General features: G+C 45.3%; 9 protein-coding genes across 9 annotated transcripts; 5 read left to right on the top strand and 4 right to left on the bottom strand.

Annotated features, from left to right (window-relative positions):
• The first annotated feature begins 153 nt into the window (after positions 1–153).
• On the top strand, positions 154–1,893 carry LOC6601148 (probable serine hydrolase). The gene is made up of 3 exons (XM_002026244.2): positions 154–237; positions 571–680; positions 743–1,893. Exons 1-3 carry the CDS (start codon positions 222–224, stop codon positions 1,685–1,687), a joined length of 1,071 nt encoding a protein of 356 aa, XP_002026280.2. The 5' UTR covers positions 154–221; the 3' UTR covers positions 1,688–1,893.
• Positions 1,894–2,809: 916 nt separating this feature from the next.
• Positions 2,810–3,303, bottom strand: LOC6601147 (pupal cuticle protein Edg-78E). Its single transcript, XM_002026243.2, has 2 exons — positions 3,292–3,303; positions 2,810–3,190 (listed from the first exon to the last, which is right to left on the bottom strand). The coding sequence occupies exons 1-2, from the start codon at positions 3,301–3,303 to the stop codon at positions 2,840–2,842; spliced, it is 363 nt and encodes a 120-aa protein (XP_002026279.1). The 3' UTR covers positions 2,810–2,839.
• Positions 3,304–5,401: 2,098 nt separating this feature from the next.
• LOC6601146 (pupal cuticle protein Edg-78E) lies at positions 5,402–6,134 on the top strand. The gene is made up of 2 exons (XM_002026242.2): positions 5,402–5,580; positions 5,655–6,134. The coding sequence occupies exons 1-2, from the start codon at positions 5,569–5,571 to the stop codon at positions 6,006–6,008; spliced, it is 366 nt and encodes a 121-aa protein (XP_002026278.1). The 5' UTR covers positions 5,402–5,568; the 3' UTR covers positions 6,009–6,134.
• Positions 6,135–6,630: 496 nt separating this feature from the next.
• Positions 6,631–7,145, bottom strand: LOC6601145 (pupal cuticle protein Edg-78E). The gene is made up of 2 exons (XM_002026241.2): positions 7,134–7,145; positions 6,631–7,049 (listed from the first exon to the last, which is right to left on the bottom strand). The coding sequence occupies exons 1-2, from the start codon at positions 7,143–7,145 to the stop codon at positions 6,702–6,704; spliced, it is 360 nt and encodes a 119-aa protein (XP_002026277.1). The 3' UTR covers positions 6,631–6,701.
• A 1,292-nt stretch (positions 7,146–8,437) lies between these two features.
• On the bottom strand, positions 8,438–8,842 carry LOC6601144 (pupal cuticle protein Edg-78E). Its single transcript, XM_026992408.1, has one exon. The coding sequence runs from the start codon at positions 8,840–8,842 to the stop codon at positions 8,438–8,440; it is 405 nt and encodes a 134-aa protein (XP_026848209.1).
• A 3,047-nt stretch (positions 8,843–11,889) lies between these two features.
• LOC6601143 (pupal cuticle protein Edg-78E) lies at positions 11,890–12,326 on the top strand. Its single transcript, XM_002026239.2, has 2 exons — positions 11,890–11,910; positions 11,967–12,326. Exons 1-2 carry the CDS (start codon positions 11,890–11,892, stop codon positions 12,324–12,326), a joined length of 381 nt encoding a protein of 126 aa, XP_002026275.2.
• Positions 12,327–14,653: 2,327 nt separating this feature from the next.
• On the bottom strand, positions 14,654–18,381 carry LOC6601141. Its single transcript, XM_002026237.2, has 3 exons — positions 17,538–18,381; positions 15,063–17,463; positions 14,654–14,999 (listed from the first exon to the last, which is right to left on the bottom strand). Exons 1-2 carry the CDS (start codon positions 18,157–18,159, stop codon positions 15,122–15,124), a joined length of 2,964 nt encoding a protein of 987 aa, XP_002026273.2. The 5' UTR covers positions 18,160–18,381; the 3' UTR covers positions 14,654–14,999; positions 15,063–15,121.
• Positions 18,382–19,251: 870 nt separating this feature from the next.
• LOC6601140 lies at positions 19,252–22,046 on the top strand. Its single transcript, XM_002026236.2, has 5 exons — positions 19,252–19,619; positions 20,037–20,325; positions 20,570–20,901; positions 21,304–21,383; positions 21,449–22,046. The coding sequence occupies exons 1-5, from the start codon at positions 19,548–19,550 to the stop codon at positions 21,765–21,767; spliced, it is 1,092 nt and encodes a 363-aa protein (XP_002026272.1). The 5' UTR covers positions 19,252–19,547; the 3' UTR covers positions 21,768–22,046.
• Positions 22,047–22,652: 606 nt separating this feature from the next.
• LOC6601139 (glycine cleavage system H protein, mitochondrial) lies at positions 22,653–23,669 on the top strand. Its single transcript, XM_002026235.2, has 3 exons — positions 22,653–22,928; positions 23,018–23,296; positions 23,363–23,669. Exons 1-3 carry the CDS (start codon positions 22,811–22,813, stop codon positions 23,461–23,463), a joined length of 498 nt encoding a protein of 165 aa, XP_002026271.1. The 5' UTR covers positions 22,653–22,810; the 3' UTR covers positions 23,464–23,669.
• The last annotated feature ends 581 nt before the right edge of the window (positions 23,670–24,250 follow it).

Raw genomic sequence — 24,250 nt, forward strand, 5'->3', positions numbered from 1 at the left:
AAGATCAGTTGGCAATCGAACTGATTATCAGAATTAGGCGTCTGCATAAACGTTGTGTCTGGCTCTGATTCTCCATCAACAGCTGTAGATAAGTCTTAATTTGTTATCTGTCGTACTTTCCACCTTCGTAAAAGTTCATTTTCTCACACAAATTTAGTCAAAACGGTGCAAAAACGTGAACGAATTTAGTAAGCCATAAGTCCGGGTCCTCAAAAACGACCATGGAAGCAAGGAAAGGTGAGGTTTGTTTAATTCGCAATAGCTGCCAAGGAGGCCCACCTTGACCTTTAAGACAATTGACGTGACGCCGGCATTGAGTTTTGGACCTAATATGCAAACCGCTGCCAATGCACGCACGCAATTAATTTATGTTCAAGCATTGCCCTTTATTGTTTACTTTGCCAGCGTGCCACTTTCTGCTTTTATTTGTTTTTTCGATTCCCTTTTGCCTTTTCTGCTGCTTGTGGCTAACTAATCGCGCCTAATCTCGAATGGCGCGCTGATAAGCGCCGATACTCGCTAAACTTTGGAATTAAACCTCATTTCCCATCTCGGTTTCGGTGAATTCAGTGCACAACATGGACTTCCAAGAAGACAGCTCAAGTGGCACCACTGGCAATGATCTGGGCCAACGCTATCGACATGCTGGGGACTTAACCGGCGAGCCGCCAACCAGGCCAGTAAGTGCACTTTGGCCCTTTGGGGTGTAGCTGGCATTTTTCATACAAGTTTTTGCTTACAGTTCGCAGAGATCAGCATTACTGTGCCCTGGGGACACATATCCGGAAAGTGGTACGGCCCTCAGAATGTGCAACCCATTCTGGGCCTGCACGGGTGGCAAGATAATGCGGGAACCTTTGATCTGCTGATGCCGCTGCTCTCCCCGGACGTGGCCTTTCTGTCGATCGATCTGCCCGGACATGGATTGTCTTCACGTCTGCCCGATGGCTGCTACTACAATTCTGTGGATAACCTCTATGTGATACGTCTGATCATGAAGCAATATAAGTGGGAGAAGGTGTCGCTGGTGGGACACTCCATGTCATCCATTATTTGTTTCGTGTTTGCTGCCGTCTTTCCGGACAAGGTGGATATGATCATTGGGATTGATGCTCTTAAGCCGCACCAGCGACCATATCCTTCGGTCATTCGGACCATGGAGACTCGCCTGGACGAGTTTCTGCGGGAGGATGAGCGCAATCGGAGCAAGAATGAGCCGCCCAGCTACACCTATGATGAGATTATCGAGCGCGTCTATCTTGGCACATTCCACTCGGTAAACAAGGAGCACTGCAAGCACATGATGGCCCGCAACATCCAGAAGTCTGAGAAGTACCCAGACAAGTACTTCTTCTGTCGTGATCGTCGCCTTAAGTTCTATAACTATGCCATTGGATCCCAGGAGCTGTGCGTGGAGATGGCCCATAGGATCAAGTGCCCGTATATGTTCATCAAGGCCACCCAGTCCTCGTACTTTGAGGACAAAAAGTACTACGACGAGGTGCTCGCTGTTCTGCTAAAGAAGCCCAACTTTGAGTACGTCGAGGCCAATGGCTCGCACCATGTGCATATGAACAGTCCAGAGGCCATCATTGAACCGGTCAATAGCTTCATTCAACGTTTTGGACCGGCAGCTGCGGCAGCGGAGCGCCAAAAGGCCAAGGAGGCGAAGGAGAGCAAGCTCTAGAGTATCAGTATCAGGCCATACGCCCATAGCACACACACACGCGCACGCACAATACCAAACGGGTCAAATGGGGCTTATTTATCGTTGCACAGATTGCACAGGTTTTTTTATACTTAATTGTTGATTATGTGATCGAAGCAGAAGGCTCAGCACAGCTCTGCTCTGCTCTGCACTCTGCTAAAAATATACAATGTACATATGCCGAATGGTTGTTCGCTTCCTTCCACTCGTCTCCCATTAGTGGGGAAGTTGTGAAGGATACTGTGGAACTGGTTATGCCATTGGATGCTTTGTTACAAGACTTAATGTGTGTCCACCATTTGCGGTCTATAGCTCTTGATGTAGCAGGGGTATTGCCTATTGGTGATTATGGATCAATTTAGCTTAGGCAACCTTTGTTGGGCTACCATCTTGCATGTGAACTGTGCATCACCGCCGAATGACCTACATTTTGTCGGCCTACCCCTACCCGTTGCTATAGCCACTGTAGAATCCATGCAGCGAAAGTGTTAATAACCCGCAAACCAGTTTTCCATTCCGACACCGAATCTGTGGCGTTCCCAGCCAGCAGTTGCATCATTTTCTAGACTCTTTCTTGGGTCTGCTCTGGAGGTCAAGCGTCGGATTTACATTGAAATTGCTTTTTTTCCAATACATACATATATATATTTTTTTTTTTTGATAAATGGAAGAAACGTAAAAAAATATTCCAAGTAACTCGTTGGCCCTGCGGCTTCCACATTTGTCTCTTGCCTCTTTTTCCTCTTGCCTCGATATGGATACTCGAGACTAGCAGTTCCTGGGTCTTGTTTTTGCACTTTGATAAATGAACTTGGACAGCCGTTTAATTTGGCTAAAATTGGTAACAGATGTTATACATAATGTGGTGCTAAGAAGGTTTACATTCAATATGGGTGTTTGGCGTGATGGCATTATTTTTTGCATTGAATTTTCGGACAAATTCCGTGATTGAAACATATTTCATTCGGTTTAAATGATCAGCATAGCTGTTGGTTTATTTCTGTGGAGTTTTGTGGGGGATATTTCTTGTATTGAATTATGTACAAAGTTTCTAAAACTAGATGTAACGCATCTTCAGCCACAAGAGCACTGACTAGGCCTTTAAACGGGTATCCAATACATAACAAATGTCTATTCCTGTGCTGGTGGATGGGCGGCGATGTACTCCAGGGCACGGATAATGGCCTCTGGAATTGGTGGTGGAGTCGGTAAATGGGCACCGCTGGGCTGGAAACCATTCTCATCGGCCACATAGGTCACTTCAATGCGCTCGCCTTCGGGGGAGGTGTACGAATAGCTGCCAGTGGCTCCATTGGCATTGCCAGCCTCCTGGGCTTGGATTCCGTTGCTGGTATCGTAGGAGCTGGCATAGTTGCCCTCCGCATCGGCCGGATCGTTCTTCTCGCTCAGGATGGTGGCATCTTTGTCGATGTGGTCTGCGTGGACATATGCCACGAGCACGGCAGCGAGCAGGCAGATCGTCTGAAATATAGTATATGTTCGATTAGTTATGGATTCCTTTCCGTGGCTCTGGGGAGGAGTCTTGGTCTCTGTTTTGGGTCGCCACGATCCGATATACTCACAAGCTTGAACATCTTGTCGGAATTGTCTAATCCACACTGTTTGGGTGATCTTCAGAGGCGGAGGCTTTTATAGCCACCATCGTATCGCATCTCATCGCCAACGCAGCGTTGCCTTTCGGCGTCTGCGTCGACGTCCACGACGGCGTCGCTGTCGTCTCTAATCTGGCTCGGAGACGTGCTGCTTTAAGCCAAATATCAAGCTTAATATGCTTGTATATTTCGAGCGAAGCGCAAAATACCCAACGAATTGAACGAAATTTAACGCAACAAAAAAGCAAATACGAACATGTGGTAGCATTTGAACCCATTCAGAGTGGATGGTCCCACATCTAGCTGATGATGGTAATGGCTGAACCTGAATCGCGGCACTTAATAGTTAATAGTTTCGGTTGGTTTTGAGGTTTCTTGCGATAATGGGCCTGTGCGACATTCACCCGAGAGTAGAGGCGAGGGTGACTTCAGAGACGGGCCTGGGCTACTCGTGCGCGAATAAATTGTATCCAAACCCATTTATCATCCATTTCATTTCGATTTCATTGGCCATTTAGTTTGGGATGCGCGCAGGCGTAGAACCAGTTTGGCTTCATCAAGGAATTCTTAAATCTACCCCCAAAAAACTCAACAAGTTCAACGCATTAGCATACAAATTTGTAGTCCAATAATTAAATTAGGCATCTCGAATAAATTGTCTAGGCCTAAGCGCACTTAGCACCCAGACTAATAAAATGCCCATCAATCGAGGAGCAAGATCAGCCAACATCAGACACCATTCGGCGGAACCAGCTAGCTCAAACAAACCCATCTAAGTCTCTACAAACATCTATTTCATGACGTATCCAGCAGATGGCAACATTCACCAAAATTTGAATTGGTAAAAACACAAAACCGCTCCATATAACATTTTCGCCATTGGATGTGAATACCACAGCAACTTGGGATACTTTATGGATCTATATATTATGATCAGAAGCAACATTCCACTAATTTAAATAGTTATGTGTTCATTATAACTGTTTATGGATCAAATCCGTTCTCATCGACAAGGTAGATCACACGCTGGCTCTGGTGGAAGGCGGGTAAATGTTGTATCAAATACCCAGGATCTGTTTCATTGCCAAAGATCTGTGATTAGAAAATATATCCATAATCTTCTGTCTGTAACCCATTATGTGCTTTTTATATGCATATATATGTATGTATGTATGTATGTACCTCTTTTCTGGACTATACAATTCTATGATCGATTATCATGAAAGGAAGTCAGTTCTGATCAGGTTTATGGGTCAAACAGAGTGTGAGTCGTTTCCTTATTGATCAAACATATTCCCAGCAATTAACACATATTCCAAAAAATGTTTGCTCCGCTAATTTTTAAATAAAACAAAAGGCTGTAGGCGAGACGAGAAGATATTCGTATAAATAAATTTGTTCAGCCTTATCGACTAGTCCAGGGCAATTAATCAAATCGCCTGACTTCAAAGTTGTCAATTAATTAAAGTCATAAATGTAGGGTATCAGATGATCACACATTTCGCACTCGTTCAGTTTGTAGCTGAGCTGAAGACGATGCTCGGCGATGCCGGCGCTCCAGATGACAAACCCCGACCTTGCCCATCTCCATCTCCAACTGCAACTCCGAATCTGAATCCAAATCTAAACGATTTCAACAGCTTTCCACCTGCCACTCATCCGAGGCCCAGGGCGCCTTCAGCAGCAGCACCCATAGACTTCCAATTGAAAGTTGTAACAATGAGGCAGAGTTTGCTCGGAGGGGAATTTCCGACACCTCGTGAATGAGTTGGGACCGCATTAAACAACAATTTTTATTTTTAAGCAATTTAACATTTAGGGGGATATCGTACAAAGACGATGAAGATCACTAAATGCGAAACTGAAACCGAATTAAAGCATACAATATAAATTGTTGGCAAATGACTCATGTATTTTAAAGGCAAAGGCTCGATTATAGTTTCGAGTATTGCCTCCATTATTGGTATATGATAATACAAGTTTTTTGGTTGTGTTTTTTTTGTGTTTTTGGTTTTTTGGCAATTATTGCTACCCCTGCCCTGCTGCCATTGCCATCCCGATTGGATGGATGCGGCCGCGAAACCCGTTTGGGTCCCGGCTGTGAACCCGGCATTCCAAACCCAAGGGTCGCATCCATATAAAAGACGCACTTGAGCTGATCGAATTAAACAGTTGCACTCCAAGCAGCCTCTCCATAACATACGAGTAGCCCTCAACCGAATCAGCTCCATCAATACCATATCCAACATGTACAAATACGTAAGTTACCTTTGGGATGTTCGGGACGGGCGAAGACTCCAGCGCCGGTAACCATGATCTCTGTTCTCTTACAGCTGTTCTGTCTCGCTCTCATCGGTTGCGCCTGCGCCGACAACATCAACAAGGATGCCCAGATCCGAAGCTTCCAGAACGACGCCTCTGATGCGGAGGGCAACTATCAGTTCGCCTACGAGACGAGCAACGGCATCCAGTACCAGGAGGCCGGCAATCCCAATGGAGTGCGCGGTGCCCTGGCCTATGTTTCGCCCGAAGGAGAAAAGATCTCGCTCAGCTACACGGCCGACGAGGAGGGATACCACCCAGTGGGCGACCACTTGCCCACCCCGCCCCCAGTTCCCGCCTATGTGATGCGCGCTCTCGAGTACATTCGTACGCATCCCCCGGTAGCCGTTCAGAAGGACCAGTAATCTGCTGGGAGCCCCATCGACTACCACATATAGCACCGCCAGCGCTACCACCTCTACCACCAGACTCCAAGCTGCGGCCAGTCATTGTTATTTAGAGACATACATTCGTATATTTTTTTTTTTTTGTAGTTATCGTTAATAAATCCCGTCAATAAGGAAAGCAATATCACCTTCGATTTACTGAGTGCAAAAAAGTAAGGCCAAGGCTTTTAATACTCTTGAAAACTAATCGTTTCTATCTTCTGTCTTTTTTGCCATCCTAATTTCTTTCTTAACGGAGTTTTCTGTTTGCCTTGCTTGGTCTTTCTCTCTCTCTCTGTCTCTCTCTCTCTCGTTCAGTTTTTAACGGAGATACTCGTTTAAGTTTCACTCTCTCTTTCTTCTTGCATCACACACTCTCTCAATGTATACAAAGGGCATAGAACAGGGCTATATCAGTTCGACTCTCTTTCGCTCTCGACGGAAAAAGTAAAACTAGCACAGGGAAAGTCCCTTTTCCTACATCGGTCTCTTATATCGTTTAGGTAGAAAATACAATAATCCACCAAACCTTATTCGGTTCACACGATCGTGGGTATTGATTTATTGTGTATCGATTTTCACAGGATTTTTTTCTATTTAATTATGTACAACGTGGTTAAAACTAAGCCACTGACTAGGCCTTCAAACGGGTATATAGTATCCAATCCGTATTTATTCGTTGGACGGATGGGCGGCATTGTACTCCAGAGCACGGAGGATGGCATCTGGAATTGGTGGTGAAACCGGCAGATGGGCACCGGACGGCTGGAATCCATTCTCATCGGCGACATAGGTCAGGACAATATTCTCACCCTCCGGTGAGGTCCAAGAGGCACTACCAGTGGCTCCATTGGCATTGCCAGCCTCCTGGGCCTGGATGCCGTTGCTGGTATCAAAAGAGTAGGCGTAGTTGCCCTCCGCATCGGCCGGATCGTTCTTCTCACTCAGGATGGTGGCATCTTTGTCGATGTTGTCGGCCTGGACATATGCCACAAGGACCACGGCTATCAGGCAGATCGTCTGAAATATATAATCCATTACTTAAAGATTCCTTTTCCTTCCTTTCGGTCTCCCAGTTGGTTAAACGCGTTTCGATATACTCACAAGCTTGAACATCTTGTCGGAATTGTCTAATCCACACTGTTTGGGTGATCTTCAGAGGCGGAGGCTTTTATAGTCACCACCGCATCGGCAGAAATTAAATATGCTTGCATATTTTAAGCAAAGCGCAAAATACCGAATATCGAATGTAGATTTAGTTAGCATTTGAACCTCTTCAATGGGGCTGGCTGTGTTATGTGGACCCACATCTGAACCTGAATCGCGGCACCTAATAGTTGCTAATAGTTTTGATGTTTTTTGTTTGGCTTGTGAAAAAACTAAAACATTGATGACGGTGAGGGTGTCTTCAGAGACGGGCTTGGGCAAGTTTGACGTCATTTTGGGATACAAATTGAAAGGATATTTCTACAGAAATTTTCTTCTACTCTGGGCTCTGGGTGAGTAAAACGTCTTGAAATTTCAATTCAAAATGCATATCAATTGATTGATAATGTTTGATTTTGGAAGTCAGATAAAAATCGGTTCAGTTTTTCCCAGGCTATACTCCGCAAATATTCTTACAGGTGGAAATGATTTATCTTTGAGATATCCATTCCGTTTTTTCTTGCACGTACATATACTTTGCTTTGAAAGTTGTGGACTTATTCCCTTTTTTAAAAATTAATGTAATACCATAAAATACAAAAAATAAAAAAACAACATTTCTCAATTTGCATTATTTATTTGGATCGCTTAAGAGTTATTTGTGAATGGTATAATTATATTCGAACCCGCCGAACTTGTTTCAAAACTTGGCAAATGTTTCTCTGGCCCTCTGGTTGAGAGAGAAGAGTAGGTTGTTACCCGGAAAGAAAATCCCGCCTATTATCAAGTTATCGAAAGCTATCCACATAGAATCGCATTCTAATTCCATCCAGTTTTCAAATTCCGATATCTGAGAATAGACATAAATATTAATCAGACGCGGAGATAAATAAAGATGTTTGCAGATAACAAAAACCCAAAAAAAAATACAGAATTCGTTAGGGTCATTCTATGCGGACATCAAACAAATATCATATTTGGGCTTGGCTTTGTTTGCTCATTTTGGGTGTAAACATAATAAATTATGGGATAGGATAGTGCGGAAGAATCAATGGATGAATTGATTTATACCCCGAGCGGAACGACAGACAAGACATTTGCGCAGTGGAATGGATGGCTTACAAGATCTAGCAACAACTTAGTCTAGGCCTAGTGCTGGATTATATTATGGATTGGATTACTACATGCTATGGTATGATCAGCCTTCTTCTTGGACACAAGTTTCCATGTAGATGTGCATGGGGATGCGGGTGGCAGGAACTTTAGAACACATTGGGCTTCAGCTTGCCGTCCTCCGTGTGGGTGCGAATGTATTCGAGGGATCGCAGGATGTAGTCCGGAGTGGGCGGCGGCTGGGGCAGGTGTCTGCCCACCACATGGAAGCCCAGCTCATCGGCTATGTAGCGCGTTTCGATGTCCTCGCCCTCGGGCGAGGTGTAGCTGTAGATGCCAATGGTCTCCAGGGCAGTGCCCGCCGCCTGGACATCGATGCCATTGCTTGTCTTGAAGGCGTACTTGAAGACTCCCTGCTCGTCCAGCGGCGACACCCGGTAATCCGTGATCTGGGCATCTCGCTCACTGGAGCCCACCAGCCGACGAATGCGGCGTATCCGCACAAGCCTGGCATCTAATTCGGCCCAAAGAAGGGCCAGGCACAACAGAGCCATGATCTGCAGAAACGAAGAGATCATATCAGCAAAAAAAATATCACAGATCGAAGGAGATCGGGAACACAGATGGGGCTCAAGGCCTATGCTTACAAAATATCGCATATTTTCCTTTGTTTTATACTTTCGCACTCGGCATAAAAAAATACACTTTCGGTAGAGTTGAAGCGGATTTCCCCAATCAAATTGATTAATTTCGATATTTAACAGCGATAAAAGATCTGCCACCGATCTCAGTCCGAACGAAAGACGTCTGCGAGGTTCAAAGTTAGCCACCGTACTGCCAATCCGGCGAGCGCGTGAATTCAAATTTATATGAGGAAAACATAGAGGCAAAGCGAAAACGACGAAAATCTAATAAGCATAACCAAATGCCAATAATCGTTGGCTCCATCTTTTGTATCTGTAGCTGTATCTCTTGGGTCTGGGGTCTGTGGATGTAGCTGGGTCTGAATCTGAATCTGGGTCTGAGGATGGGGCTGGGGCTACACAACTATTCTTGCTTGATAACAGGTCACGCTCATTCAGTAAAGTCATTCATTTCCGTTCCTCTCTGAGCCAATCCAATGTCTGTTTATTCATATTTGATGATCCCATACGTCAGCGGTAGTTTCTGCAGACATCTCTGAGTATTCAGATGTGCTAAGTAGCTCGAGTTCTCGCTGATCCGTACCCAATTTGAATTCAAATTTATGATGGCAAGAAGTTCCGATATCGTATTGTTTTGATTATTCTGCTGCGGAAGATGATAAAATTAAGCTAATAAACTCAATGGAATGGCCACCACAAGTTCTTGTTTGGTATTCTTGCATTTCTCTAAGTTTATTTTTGTTTGGTTTTTTTAATTAGGTTTCACTAATTAATCACTAAAAACAAGTTCTACCAACATTTGATTGAAATGAAAGTCAAAATGCACATGTTTGTATGATCGTATGAGAGAACATGCCACCTGGGGTTCCAACACGGAAGATATTTGTGCACCCCCCTCCGGCCTGTTCTAATTTATTCACGTTATTATTATTATTATTTAAAAAAAACAACATAGATTTTTTAAAGCATTTTCTTGTTTAGTTTTGGGTTGAGTTGAATGCAAATGCTGGCCATAAAAATCACAGAAAATGCGATAAAATCACAGAAAATAGGCCATCAAATAATAAGTAGCAAACAAGATGGTTTTAAGATTAACAAGAATATAAAAAGCAATATATTTTACGATCTCTGAGCAGATACAATTGGCGGAAACAGTTCCGTGTCGAATGAAATAACGGCAAGGGTTCTATAGCTCAGAAAAGCCAATCGAAGACTGATTCTTATTCTGATTGAGTCGTTGCTCGAGTTCGTTGCCTGAGTCTTTTGTTTTAGCTCTATAAATGTGAGTTGAGTGTGTGTGTGTGTGTTTTGGTGATGAGTGGCATTAATTATGTTAATTTTCTTAGAACCAACACAATCTAAAAGAACTTCAACATAAGCATAGGTTGTTTATGCTCACATTTACATACATACGAGTATGCATTAATTAATGCTCTCATAGTTCTCAAAAACTATCTAATAGTTCACGCACGTACCTAACCGCTCAGGTGCCAACCAAAGAAGATGATAATGCGAAAGATGAAGAACTGGAAAAGTCAGTTCAGTTTGTCATCAGTTTTCGGTTTTCGGTTTTCTAGTTTTTCGTGTTTTCGGCTATAGTTTCGCAATCGATTCTAAGGCTAAACTATTTGGCGTCGATTTGTGTTACTTAATTAATGTTGTCCGCGAAAAGATCTCAAAAGACGACTTGTTTGACTTGAAGATTTATGTCTGAAAATGAGCAATAGATTATTTTCGGCACACTCTTTCTCTTTATAAATGTGTGCAGCCTCCGGATCTTTAGCTATGTAAATTGTCATAAACGCCGGTGTTGTTTATTAATTAGTTAATAATTTTTAAAGCAAATGACTCTATGCGGCGCTTGTGCTATTCTTCGGAACCACAACGAAAACGAAATAATGCAAATGTCATTAAAATCAACATATATATTCTGATTGATGGACTGATTGATTTTGTTGGCCGACACCTTGAGAGCCTTCAGAGTCGGCAAGTTGTAAGATCGGTCTATGCAAATGCGTGCAAGGTCTAGGTCTGCATAGCATCCATCCAACGCACAGTGGGATGAATCAGCTCCACAATTGTGCTGCTGGGGGAGGCAATTTTCAAGTACTGAAAGCACAAAGGTAATTTCGATCTATCAGGCAGTGCCCTGGTGGTGATAAATGATTGTAAAATAGACCTCTAACATTTTCAGTTTCTCTTTGAATTAAACTTAGCTGCAAACGTGATGGATCTTACCATACCAAATCAAATTAAAATATTTTGATTGGCTTTTTAGTTGAGTGTTGAGTTTCTTCAACCATGACCTTTTCCAGCGAAGCCAAAACGTAGAATTAAATTATAATAAATTACTGATAGCATGCAACAATTTGTCCATATGGAGCCACCGTGTGTGTGTGTGTGTCTGGTTCCCCATCGTCGCCGAACCACTGTGCATAGCTCTGGTTGATATTAGTTTGATATGCAGGCACACCCAATCCAATCCGATCGAATCCAACTACAACAAACCAAAACAACTTCATTGTCAGGCGATAATGGCCTGACCATTAGCACAAATTCAACATAAATCAAGCCCAACGCGATCCTCAAGCCCGTATGGATAGATGCTGCATTGATCGGATCTGCCAATTTATGCATCGGTTCATCATGCTCATGCTCCGTCAGATCTCTTCCTCGAATTCGGTTCTGAGAACTCTTTTTCCAGAGAGCGGCGGTGGCGGGCGACACAATTAGCAAGCTCGAAAGCTTCCTTATGCACCGGACGCACGGCTTTTTTGGCAGTTTCAATCTAACATTCGGGGACAGCAGATCGCGTCGCAGTGGATGTTTGAAACGTATTTAACGGTTAATAATTCGGTTTGTTCTGACTCGGTTTCGGATTCAGGTTTAACTTCAAGATCGAGTCGAGTCGAGTCGAGTCTGTAAAACGATACATCTGGAATATATTTAATTGGGAGATGATGTGGTCGTTTGGCAAGGTTTGTGCGTCGTTTGCGATCCCTGATTACTCAGCCGCTAATCCCATCCCGCCCAGCTTCTGCTGGCCTTCGCAGTTGCATCCACCAGTGCCGCCACCGCCAATGCCGCCGTGGTGTTCGATCGCACCATCTATTACCACAATACGCCGCCCGATGCCGCGGGCCACTATCGATTCGAGTTCCAGACGACCAACGGCATCACCACCAAGGCGGCTGGCAACGAGAATGGGGCCGTGGGCGTAGTCCAATATGTCTCCCTCGAGGGCATACCCGTGACCTTCACGTACGTGGCCGATGCCGATGGGTATCGAGCCGAGGGCGAGCACATTCCCGCCGTGCCGCTGCATGTGCTCCGTCAGCTGGAATACATTCGCACGCATCCAGCGGTGGATGAGCACAGGTCGAGGCGTTGGTAAGGCTAGAAATCGGCCATAAAGATAAATATATATTGACTTTTGAATATCTGTCAATCGCCTGGTGAATCGGAGATAAGCGGAGAACGCCGTTGCACATGAGAAATATTTAAATTTTGTATTTATGTTTATCGTTTTCACATGCAAATGGGACAGACGCACAAACAACAACAAACGAGCAGCACAGCGGCAACAGAATTATACCAAAATATATAGCAAGCAAATAAATATTCTATAAATGTATATAAAATACAATTTTAATTGAGTTGTGGCCCAGAGCGTCTGGAAAGTACAGGTATAGGAAGGAATTCGATGCAGTAAATAACAATCAACGATGCTATTACTATGCGAAGAAACAGCCATAGCATATGGGAAACATCTTGCCAAAAAGTATTCGGGAAATTCTCGGGATGGGCAAACCAAACCAATGGAAAACACTGGGACCACGCTAGCTGCTTGTGAAATATGGCAAGAATGTTCTGGAAAAGTGTCAAAGATTCATTCTTGTCATAGCTTGCCGGAATAATGTTTTGATGCTAATCGCCGCACATCAGGCAAATCAGTCACACTCAAATGTCAGCTTTCTATCAGCGCAGTTTATAGCGACTACCATTCCAAAGACCTTGACTCGACGGTCTCTAAGAACAACTTTCGCTTTTGCGACAATCGAGAAGAAGATTGTGGCATGTCGCATATCACATATCGCCTGTCGCCACTCATTTGCATGTGGGCGCCTAATTAAGGTCGTTGCATACTATTGACCGACTGACTCTTCAAGACCGACCCCCCGACCGCACTTATGTAACCAGACTAATAAACCAAATTGAGTTGACACCGACGATGGCCCCATTTAATGTCAACGAAAACAAGTTGCTGATTGATGCATGGCTCGGAATAATCCCTCCGCCAATCAGTTCCGGCCTTGGGACACCACAGCCTCAAAAGTTCATATTGTAAATGAATGGAATTGTCGGTGAAGCATTTACGGGAGCCATCAAAACGCCACGAATTTTTTAGTGGAAAGAATATCCCATTAGCACACACATCATAAGCAACTATGAATTATTCATAACCGGTTTAGTTTATCTGATCCTCTTTCAACGCAGTCGTTAAACGCTCTAACAGACATTTAAAAGGCACTCCGTTGGAGATCACCACCAATTTGTCACTGGACCACAACTAACCAGCGGAATATTAGTTTTCTACATACATCTACATATGTATATTTATGTACACACTCGTATGTTCGCCGAAATTTTGTTTATAATCGTCCACGTGCCAATCCGGTTGCAAATTCGGTTTCGCGGTTGCTAATCAGTGGCGATTCCAGAGTTAATATCAACTGCTGCAGATTTATGGGTCGGAACGGGCATTCATAAGGCTATAATGACAGTTTCAATGGCTTAAATGCCACCGATAGAAGTTTAGCTTCCACTCGGGTATTAAATCTTATTAATCAACTGCATTCAAATTTAAATATGCATTAGTAGCCAACAGGTGCGGTGGGTTTATAAAGAACGAGTTGAAAGTTTCCCCCATCACAATATAAACTTTCATAGAACCTTACTCAGAGATTCATTCATCCAGAGGCCAATGGCCTGGTTGAACTTGAAAAATACAAACATACATTTATCCATTTGTGTATCTTCAAATTCATGTTGGGGTTACTGGCTGACTTATGGGCTATATATATTCATGGAGACGAACCTGTCAGCATCTCCGCATCATCGTGTTCGAATACCTTATCTAAATCGATTTACATGCATAACAAATTCCACAACTTTGCTTTTGTTTTTACAATAATATATTTCAAGTTTCTTGACATATATATATATATACTTTTATGGGTGTGGGTGTGAGTGTGTGTGTGTGTGTGGGAGAGTGGGGGGGTAAGTAAATATGTATCCAAAGTGGTTTACATGTAACACTCATCTATCATTACGTTTTGATGGGGGAGTGGGGTAGGACTGCAGGAAGCAGTAGCTATTATCAGTGATCAATAAATCATGCCGAGATGTCAGATCTCAATTGTCAATTGGTTTGGTTTTAATCGATTTTATTGTGTACTGTTTAATTGTATTTGTGTTGTGGGGTGTATGCATACTTTGTTAAAATAATTCAAGTATCTCACATAGTAATCTAGTATGTTTATACATTTATACTTTTTTCCACCGTATGTAGCTTAGTTTTTCTATAATTAAACTTATCCTACAACACCTTCCAAGTCCGAGACATGAACGCGTAGAGCATACCAATCGAATTCGATTTCGAATGCCAATGGGATCTGAGATGAGATCTCTGGCAGCGGAGAAGCAGAGTGCGAAATGGAAAACGGAAACGGGCTGAACGAACAATTTGATTGATTGATTTAATTATTTAGATTAGTATTCCTGGTTTTTCCTGCTCGCCCCGGACGCACGCAAGGGCAGGGTCCAATCAGACAGGAGGGAGAATAAGAAGTTGTATAGTTTACTGGAGTGTAAATACATATGCTAAATGTAAATATGTTTTATAGGTGTGGTTCGTATGTGTGTTTCTGTCATCTGTAAAATAGGGTTTTGGTTAGACATGTTGGATGTGTATGTCTCGCTATTCTGTGTGCGAAAGTCCTCCAGAGACCTCGAGCCGTTCAATAAACATTCTATGTGCCCTTACAGCGTGTGAATCTGTTAAGTCCTGCAAGAGATCATACGTAATCATTAGTAAAATCACAGATGCGATTATCATGAATCCGCTTACCAGTCCTCATCGCATGCCAGAATTCTGAAGTTTTCACGGCCCCGCCTCTAGAGCCAACCCTAGACTGTTTTTGCCTCCGAGAATTCCTCCAGGCCAAAGAAGCTGCCGCCGGAGGCTCCGCCAGTGCCGCTCGCCGTACTTGTGGCCACCACAGTGGTGGATGCAACGCTAGTGGCTTCGGATACTTGCACTTCCTCGCCGGCCGATGTATCGGCTGCTTCCTTGTGGTCGGGACTGTCACCGCCGGCGCCCTGCTGTGCAGCCTCCAACACTTGCTGCTGCACGTGGACAATGGGCTGGCCATCTTCGGTGTAGGACACGGAAACGGGTATGCGAGTACCATCCTCGCTGATGACATGAGCGCCTTCCTCTCCATCCTGTCCCTGCTGGATGATCAATTGACCCTCGGAATTCAGTAGAGAGGCGTCTATCAGCTGCTGTTCATTATTATCGCCATGGACCAGAACCATCTGACCACTGCCGTCGTTCATCATTTGCAGGGTTTCGCCCTCTAGGCCCTCGCCGGACTGCAATACTCCAACGCTCTGCAGCAACTGCTGGATCTGCTCGGGATCCTGGACAATTATCTGGTTTCCGTCGGCATCGGTCAAAATGTGGTTGTCCAGCTGCAACAAATGGCCGTTCTCGTTGACAATGAACTTAATCTGGCTTCCATCCACCTGCGCCTGCATGGCCTCGTCCAGCTCCATGGCCACCTGCTGCTCCCCTCCAGAGCCTTCGCCGGCCTCTCCCTCGCCCTCTGCAGAGGCAGCATGCTCGCCATCCGCCGATTCACTGGCTTCCGTGGTGACCGCAGCAGTCTCCGACTCGGTGGTGGGCGTGTCTGTGGCTTCCCGTTTCTCTGCGGCCTCTCCTTCCTCAGAGGGATGGGCTTCATCTGAGCCAGCAGCCCCCTTCTCCTTTGCGCTCTCCTCTGTTTTTGTCTTTTCGCTGGCTTTACCACCAGACTTTCCCTCTTCGGGGTTTTCTTCTGCGGCGGCTGCCTCGTTGTCATCATCGAGGCTGGGCATGGAAACGGGAGCAGCGGCATGGGACTTGCCGTCAGCCTTGGAGGCGTTGGCGCCACTGTTGGCCTTGGCGTCAACGCTGCTCTGGGATTGGGATTCGTCTTCGGCCTGGTCTAGATTAGGCATATCAATGGGCATACTAGGGGCACTGGCATTCGCAGAGTCCTGCGAATGGTCACCATCCGGCTGAGGGATGGTTATGTTGAAGGTGATGCCACCGCTTCCCTCCTGGGAGGTGATGACCATTTCCCCGGTCTTGCTGGTCTTCGGGGCCTCACCGCTCTCGTTCTTGTCCGAGTGAAGCTTCTCAAATAGGCTCTCAATATCGGCCTCGGCGTTCTGCTCGCTTCCATCATCGGCCTTGCCGCCGCTATCGCCTGGCTCGTCGCTAAGCAAAGCGGTGGCAGCCGAATTGAGGGCCGCGGCTCCTCCAGCTCCGGGTCCCTTCTTGTCCCGTCTGTGGGTCTCCATATGATGATTGTAGTATGTCTCCTGGATGAAGGTTAGCGAGCAGATGCTGCAGGAGAAGAATCGAATGTTGTTTTCCCCCTCGCCGCCGGCAGCAGATCCCGAGGCTGGCACGCTGTCGCTCAATGCCTCATCGATGGTTTCCTGGAGCAGCTTTTGAGTGTTCAGGTTGGGGCTGCTGACAGCGGCCACCTTTGAGGACCCGCCACCGCCCTGATTCTGATGGACATCAAAGTGCTTCACGAGCAGCTCACGCTTGGGGAAGGTCATCGAGCAAGTACCGCATTTAAAATAATTTGTCTGATGCTGCTTGGCATGGGTAGTGGCAGCCTCACGCGTCTCGAATCGCTGCGAGCACAGTCGGCACTTGAACGGCTTCGGTTTGACATGCTTGCGCATATGCTCGTCGAAGACTCCCTTATCTGTGGACTTGAACTGGCAATGATTGCATGTGTACAGAGCAGCGCCGGTCACGCCCTGGCTCTCGGAGGCAGCGGCGGCAGCAGCAGCAGCCGCTGCAGCGGTCACAGGTGCAGCAGCTGCTGGTATGGTTGTGGTGCTAGTGACCAGGACATTGGTGGCATGATTGGTCTCCATGTGCTTGCGCAGGCTGGTCTCGTTCACGAAATTGATATGGCACATGGCACAAGTATTGTCCATGGCTGTGCTATGGTCACGCACCATATGCTGCTTCATGGCCCCAAAATGGGGGAAGATCTTGCGGCATGTCTTGCACTGGAAAGTCTGCTGTTTGCAGGTCTCAAAGTGAGTGTTGAATAGCCTCATGTCAGAGGTCTTGTAGTCGCACGAGGTGCACTTGTAGATCTTAGTGGCCTTCCGCTGAACCTGCGTCTGTGTGCCTGGGGTGCTGCTCAGCGACGTGATGGGTGCCAGTTTTGGCTGACCTGGAGGAAGGAGTAGGATAATGAGTATTATGTAAGGTTAAAAACTGAAACTACAGATTCAAGAAATAGCTTACCTGTCGTTCCCTGGACAATCTTGCGCGGTCGTAACTGATCCCCGCCAGGACTCTCTTCCAGCGAACGGGTGGCACCGCCAGCTGCCAGCTTTTGCATCTTTAGAGGCGGACTGGAGTCCCCACCGGAAGCATCATCGTTGATTGCATACTTTTTATTCAGCAAACTAATCAAATTGGTCTTCACACGCTCCACGTCGTTTTCCAAGCGGTCGTAGTAGTTCACCAGGTTTGTGCATCGCGAGCAGACAAAGTCCTCGCCGCAGACAATCACCAAGAAGCCCTCGCCGACGAGCTGAGCCAATTTATTGGGAAACTTGGTGGCCGTGTGAGTGGTACACATCTCGGCGAGGGCCGTCTGGGCATCGCATCGTTCGTCGCAAATGTAGCACCGCATGGACTGGCCACCCGCATCAGCATCGCTTGCAGCTTGCTGGGCTGCAGTTGTGCCCACAGCGCTATTGCCGCCACCGCTGGATGCAACGGCCACGCCTCCACCCCCTGAGCCTACGAGGCGCGTTGTCTTTAGAATACGCGGTTGGCTGGGACCAGTTACGGTGACGGCTCCGCTGTTGAGCAAATTGTTAAATTTGCGATAGGTGACCGGATTCAGTTGATTGTTCATTGTGTGGGACACAATTGTCTGCCGTGGCCGTATTGGAGTCTTTAAAATTTGAGCGCAACACGCGCAACTGCAAGCCGCTTCTTTTTTATTATTCGGCGATTACGACGAACGGCGATATTCAGCACTGCGCTAATGTGTCTGTCTTGTCGATACTTAAAACGTACTGCTTGTTTTTATTTTTTCTGCAGCCACAATACAATTGTGCACCAGGAACAAAAATATTTTTGGATTAAATTCTTGTTCTCACTGTCGCGGCGTCACTTTGACTGTACTAAAGACTCGGTGCTGTATTTTTTAGGGTTAAAAATGCGTATGTTTTCTTCAGCACTGCTCGCTGACTAGCTAGTTGTCTCGCTCTCAAGCAGGCACGCTGCCCTGGCGGTGGGTAGTTGTGCACTATTGTTGTCTCGCTTATGTTATACGGAAATGGCGGCTTGCCTAGGCGGTCAGCCACGTTCAGACAAAGAAAAAGTATGACAGTGTTGCAGTTCGGTATTAATTCTATATCTTACTATAGCAGAAATAGGTAAAACAAAAGAATTCTGTATTCCTTTTTCCAAAAGTAATCAGATATTACTAGTCAAGAATAGATTTATGTGCATTTGCGGTATTTTTCTGAGACATGTCGTGTACGTCATGCATGTACGAGCCTTACTAGTGCTCAGACCACTCGCAAGGGGTCGCCTTTGCGCGGTTCTTTTAAAAATTCGAATATCTGCGACAGAACTAATTTAAACACTTAAGCAGTGAGGCAAGCATCGCATTCCGCTCAGGCAACAACAACCATATAACCAACGATAACGAAGGTACTACATCACTAATTGGCTAAAACGGAATACCGATAAGATATTTCGCTATGCCATTGCTGTTTTTAGCCTTTCGATTTAGCTGAATTCGTGTTGAACTTGTTCCATACAGCACAGCGCAAATGCTTGCTCATTTTTGGGGGTGATGGTGCGGGCAGAGAAGACAGTTGCTTATCAGCACCGATAATTTTTTATTTACCATCCGAACAAGCCAAATGCCGAACAAAAGTAAAGGTTGATATGTATTTTGTATCTGAACGGACTTCGCTTTTCAGTCGGCGAACGAAACGAAAAGCGAACGGATATCAGCGAAAAAATCGAACCGAAATAAAAGCCTTGCCTTACCGGATACTTTACTGGCCCATTGGAATTCAAATACCATACCATTGTTGCTTGTAATCAAAGCGAGCACTATCGCACTATTTGCGAATTGCAAAAGCGGCGCAAAATTAATTGGCTTGGCGCATGTTACGGGCCATTCAGTTGTCCAACGATCGTCGCCGCGAATCACATACAAAAGCGCACTCAACCCGATCCGAACCAAGCTCGGGGGCGTGAGAATCGAACAACAGTGTCTACAGAATGTATCCGCCCAGCATCAAGAATTTTCCCTCCCTCAAGACGGCCGTTGTATGGGCCAGTGTTCTCGGAGTGGTATGTAATCAACGTGTATTGCTATAGTTGCTGTCATAAATATGTTGCAGGAGTGGGTATTGTATGTGGTGTATGCGGCGACCCCATTCACATTGATAAGCCCATAGACCGGAGATATTGAATACGACATTGGAGTACAAGCGAACCACTAACTGAAATTAGCTTCCCTGCTATCGCGCTCCACTCTCCACTCTACACACTCTCAGGGCACTCCACCTGATCAGTTTTGTTAATCATGATATAATCAGAATTGACTCATACAATGGGAACGATCCACAATTCACAGATAACCGTTAACCGTTAACAGTACCCTTTTGACGTGTGTAAACAAACAAACTAGAGGGTTCTCTTTCATATCGACCCATCAGCTTGGCAATGTCTATAGCCGTCTCTCTCCTTTTCATGTATTTTTTGCAGTTGCAGTCCATCATCTGGATAGGATTGACCATCACAGCAATATGCGCCTACAACTGTGTCCTCTATATAACTGATGACTTCAACTTTGGCACCATGATCAAGACGGTCTTCTTCGATTTGTACTTCAAGGGGAGCTGTAAAATGAGTACTGCCGACTATCAGAACTACGATTATGGCATTCTGAAGACGGTCGAAACCGTATTCGATCCATCGCAGGTATTAATTTGGGACTGCTTCTACCTGGGCTTATCCGTCTGCTGGCTCATCGTTTCGATTGTGCTCTTACTATGTGAGTATGCGTCTGCGAACAAGTTTAAACGAAAATTTAATGCATATAGAAATGGTAGTAGCACAGGGCTTTTATGCTATGATTCACTCAATGAAGAAATCTAGGAATTTTATTTTATCAAGCTGCTAAGTTGTAAGATAAAACAAAATGAAAAGCACAGCTCTATAACGATTAGATAATTTTCATTGATGATTGTTACCAGCAAATATATACCTCATGATGTACCTACTCGTATGACTTTCAGGTGTACGCAAAGATAATGCCAAACTATCCCTGATCGCCATCGCACACTGGGCCTTCTTTGTGGCCGTCATCTGCTGCATGGATGTGGCCTCTGGCGTGATCTTTGGCATTGACTACGGCCGCTTCCAGGCGACAGCCCTGACCTACAATGCCAACACCATCAACGCTGAGCCCGTCCTGCCAATGGCATCCACCCTGATGGCCGGCGGTGTGGCGGCCATTTCGATGATGATCATATCCTTCAAGGGTTTCATTCTGTGGTTCATCAACGTTGGACTGCTCATCTACCTCTCGATGCGAGCCACGCGCATTGTCACTGATAAGGATAGTGAGGTAAGATTCCTAAGGGGAAATTTAAGGGGGAGATGACTTCATCGGACACTTATGCTGACATTATCAATTCCGACATTATACATGTTGGACAGCTAGTAAGCCCAAGAGAGCTATGGGCACGGTGTTGTGGTGTTGGCTCTCCAAAAATACAATAATTCGACAACGCAGAAAGAGAAATTCCTTCAGCAGCGACTACGAAACGACTAAACATAGCTGTGGCCTATAGTGGTAACCACTGATAAGCCATGAATACGGGTAGTCGCGTCTCGATAATGTTTACATTATCTTTCCAAGATTCGTCGAAGTTGATTGTAAACCAAAGTACACATGGGTGCAATATACGATAAGGGGGGTCCTTTCAGGATCATTTTTTAAAGTAATCTTTGATTTTCCTCTCCACAGGATACTTTGTTCAATCCCCGCAAGGATTCCAATGATATTCTGACCACCCGGACCCCCATTCGTGCCTACGAAGAAGAAAAGTAAGTGGCGAAAACCCCCATTAATTGGGCTACCCTTTAATGCTCGACCTTTTGTCCACCCACAGAGTAGAATTTCAGGCCTACAACAATGCAGGTTACATGCCGGATAATCGATCATCGGCCGAAACCATTGAGGTGAACGAGCAGGCAATCGTTCGAGCGGCTCATATGTCGCTCGATGCCAATCTTATGGATCGCCGGTTCCGCGACATCAATGCCTTCCAACAGTACCCAGCTCCGAATCCGCAGGACAGCCGTCCTCTGCGACAGACTTCGCTAGTGCCCAGGCAGGAGACTGTGGTTGTGGCCACGTCCGGCTTCCCCATGCCGGACTACACCCCACAGCCGAGTCCGAGTGGCATTCTGCGTCATCCCCAGTATTAGGCGGAGCGAGCGGCGCCAACACCAAGAAAACAAAGTACCCAAAAGCTAACTTGCATAATATAATTCTCAAATAATAGCATACCCCCTAAAAGCCGCCCTAGTATGAGTAGTGCCCGCAAATGAAATGAAAGAAAATCCGCTAAAATTTAGTTAAAATTTGAATCAGTATGTTTTGTGCATGTTATTTTTTTTTATTTTTTATTTATTTGCCTCCTAATAACAATATAAGTGTGCAGTTGTAAATACATACATATATAATATACAATGAAGTGTTATATAGTTATAGCTGTTTGCAAAGTCGGTGGAATTTAATTTGTTTATAATGCTTATTTCTGATAAGGATTAGGTCGCCGATGTTCTGATTGAAGACGGCCCCCAGCAACGTTTTAATTGCGACGCGATCATCACGGAACTTCGAACTGACAAAAATAGAATTGAACAACAAGCATGCTAATTGTTATCTAATGATTACCTAAGAACAAATCATATTTCAAATAGTTTTATTTCAAAAGCGCGCCTAAGACTTAGTTGATTTCGGCAGCTATCGATATCAGGTTCGACGCGTTTTGGCATTACCTAGAATATTAACTGTTTTTGGCGATTAACCCATTGTCGACAAGGTGGGTATTAAAAAATTCCCATGAAACAGGAAGTTTTAGCGCATTTCAGGTAAAAGATATCGTGCTTTTTTGTAATTAAAGAAATCCTTGTTCTTTAATTGAAAGGATCTACAATAATAATTCACAAACAGTATTATTTTCCACGATTATACTCAAGTTGTTCACCTGTGTTAATATAGGGGGCTGACGTGGGTTAACTTCGTTTTTTCATCTTTCGGGTCAAAAAGTTCATTTAAAATTGTTCGTTTCGGTGATAAGCCGGAAAAGATTCGACTTTCAACAGTAGAGCTAGGCGTAAAACGTAACTCGGGCTTGTGTATTTTATATTTTACTCATTTGTCAGTGAAACACACCAGAGAACGGATCGGATCTCAACAAAACCGGCAGTCGACATAGCAAACTTTTTTTTTTTGACTCGATAAAATGGTTTTCATAACAAAATTCGCGCGGATTGGTGTCCAGGCGGCCCGCCAGCTGCGTGCCGCGCCCCTGGTTACATCTCAGTGGCGTAGTTTCCACATAACCAGCATGCTGGACAAAGGTAAGGACTTTATGCAATAACAAATACAGTTGGCGAGTCACTGTGCAGATACAACTGGTAACGTTACATGTGCGCTTTGCATCCCACAGAACGCCGCTACACAGACAAGCACGAATGGGTTGAGCTCCTGGACGCCAACAAGGCCATCGTTGGCATCTCCAGCTATGCCCAGGAGGCATTGGGCGACGTGGTCTTTGCCCAGCTGCCGGAGCCAGGAACAGATCTTAGCCAGGACGACGAATGCGGTGCCCTGGAGAGTGTGAAGGCTGCCAGCGAAGTGTATTCGCCCGTGAGCGGCAAGGTGACCGAGAAGAATGCCGAAGTAGAGGACACGCCGGCTCTGGTCAACAGCAGCTGCTATGACAAAGGTGGGGAATTAACATTAGAGTATTCTGAAATCATTTAAACATCATCTTCAATCTTTTTTCTCATAGGCTGGCTCTTTAAGGTGGATCTGAAGAATCCCACTGAATATGAGAAACTTATGACTGAAGAACAATACAGCGCATTTGTGAAAAGCAGCGGTGAACACTAGACAAGAAACACTAGGCACGAAAACTGCCCCCAACACTTCAGACTAGCCTAAATACACAACGTTCACGCATTTGTTATCTCTCGCACACACCAAAAACTCACCCCGAAACTCATCCACACATCATGGGCCCACGTTGTTGTATCGCTTGAAACTTGTTACGAATAAGAATCGACATTAAAGCCAAAAATAATATTTCAAAAGGGCAATCGCCGTCTCTGGTATTGACCTGCGGCAGCCAATGTCTGCTCCCCCATGGAAACCTAGCGATAAGACTTAAGAGAAGGTGTCGGGAATCGCTCAGAGATAACGATTGAGTGAAACCCAGAGAGGAAGTGAGTCAAAGAGAGCCTAAATGTATCACTCGAAACTCGACTCCATTGAGATCAGCTTTGTGCGGCGTGGTATGCACAACGGAATCAGCCGCGTCGCGTCGCTTGTAGAATGCCCTGTTGCCGAGACGACCGATGGCACACGCCAATCGTCAGAGTTCAAGTGTTCCCGCCATCACCTGATTAATGTGCAGCTAGGCTAGGAGCCGTGGCCGGGAACGCGCAGCGCACACACCTACTTCTCTGGAAAGTTACGCCGTGATTCCGATAAGGATCGACGACGATGGTGATGTGATGGTGTCTGTCAGACCATAGTGGGGATGGATGCTGATAAGCGCCCCATTCTGCTCTATCTGTTTGAACTTGAAAAACTTTTTTAAAGCTTTCCTCTCGCCAAAGCTCGAAGCGAATGCAAAAAGCTTCGTTGTGGCGCGACCAAGCAGTCATTCCGTTATTTA

This window comes from Drosophila persimilis, unplaced genomic scaffold (assembly GCF_003286085.1).
Source record: "Drosophila persimilis strain 14011-0111.01,24,50 unplaced genomic scaffold, DperRS2 tig00000732-arrow-arrow-pilon, whole genome shotgun sequence".
In the NCBI taxonomy this organism is placed as follows: domain Eukaryota; kingdom Metazoa; phylum Arthropoda; class Insecta; order Diptera; family Drosophilidae; genus Drosophila; species Drosophila persimilis.

What these genes read in the sequence shown, in the direction of transcription:
- LOC6601148 (XM_002026244.2), top strand. An exon ending in GCGAGCCGCCAACCAGGCCA is followed by an intron (nt 681 to 742) that starts GTAAGTGCACTT and finishes TTTTGCTTACAG; the next exon opens with TTCGCAGAGATCAGCATTAC.
- LOC6601144 (XM_026992408.1), bottom strand. Translation starts at nt 8,842, where the DNA reads ATGGCTCTGTTGTGCCTGGCCCTTCTTTGGGCCGAATTAGATGCCAGG.
- LOC6601143 (XM_002026239.2), top strand. Translation starts at nt 11,890, where the DNA reads ATGATGTGGTCGTTTGGCAAG. An exon ending in TGATGTGGTCGTTTGGCAAG is followed by an intron (nt 11,911 to 11,966) that starts GTTTGTGCGTCG and finishes CATCCCGCCCAG; the next exon opens with CTTCTGCTGGCCTTCGCAGT.
- LOC6601141 (XM_002026237.2), bottom strand. Translation starts at nt 18,159, where the DNA reads ATGAACAATCAACTGAATCCGGTCACCTATCGCAAATTTAACAATTTG. An exon ending in GATTGTCCAGGGAACGACAG is followed by an intron (nt 17,464 to 17,537) that starts GTAAGCTATTTC and finishes TCCTTCCTCCAG; the next exon opens with GTCAGCCAAAACTGGCACCC.
- LOC6601140 (XM_002026236.2), top strand. Translation starts at nt 19,548, where the DNA reads ATGTATCCGCCCAGCATCAAGAATTTTCCCTCCCTCAAGACGGCCGTT. An exon ending in GGGCCAGTGTTCTCGGAGTG is followed by an intron (nt 19,620 to 20,036) that starts GTATGTAATCAA and finishes TATTTTTTGCAG; the next exon opens with TTGCAGTCCATCATCTGGAT. An exon ending in CGTGCCTACGAAGAAGAAAA is followed by an intron (nt 21,384 to 21,448) that starts GTAAGTGGCGAA and finishes GTCCACCCACAG; the next exon opens with AGTAGAATTTCAGGCCTACA.
- LOC6601139 (XM_002026235.2), top strand. Translation starts at nt 22,811, where the DNA reads ATGGTTTTCATAACAAAATTCGCGCGGATTGGTGTCCAGGCGGCCCGC. An exon ending in AACCAGCATGCTGGACAAAG is followed by an intron (nt 22,929 to 23,017) that starts GTAAGGACTTTA and finishes TGCATCCCACAG; the next exon opens with AACGCCGCTACACAGACAAG. An exon ending in CAGCAGCTGCTATGACAAAG is followed by an intron (nt 23,297 to 23,362) that starts GTGGGGAATTAA and finishes TTTTTCTCATAG; the next exon opens with GCTGGCTCTTTAAGGTGGAT.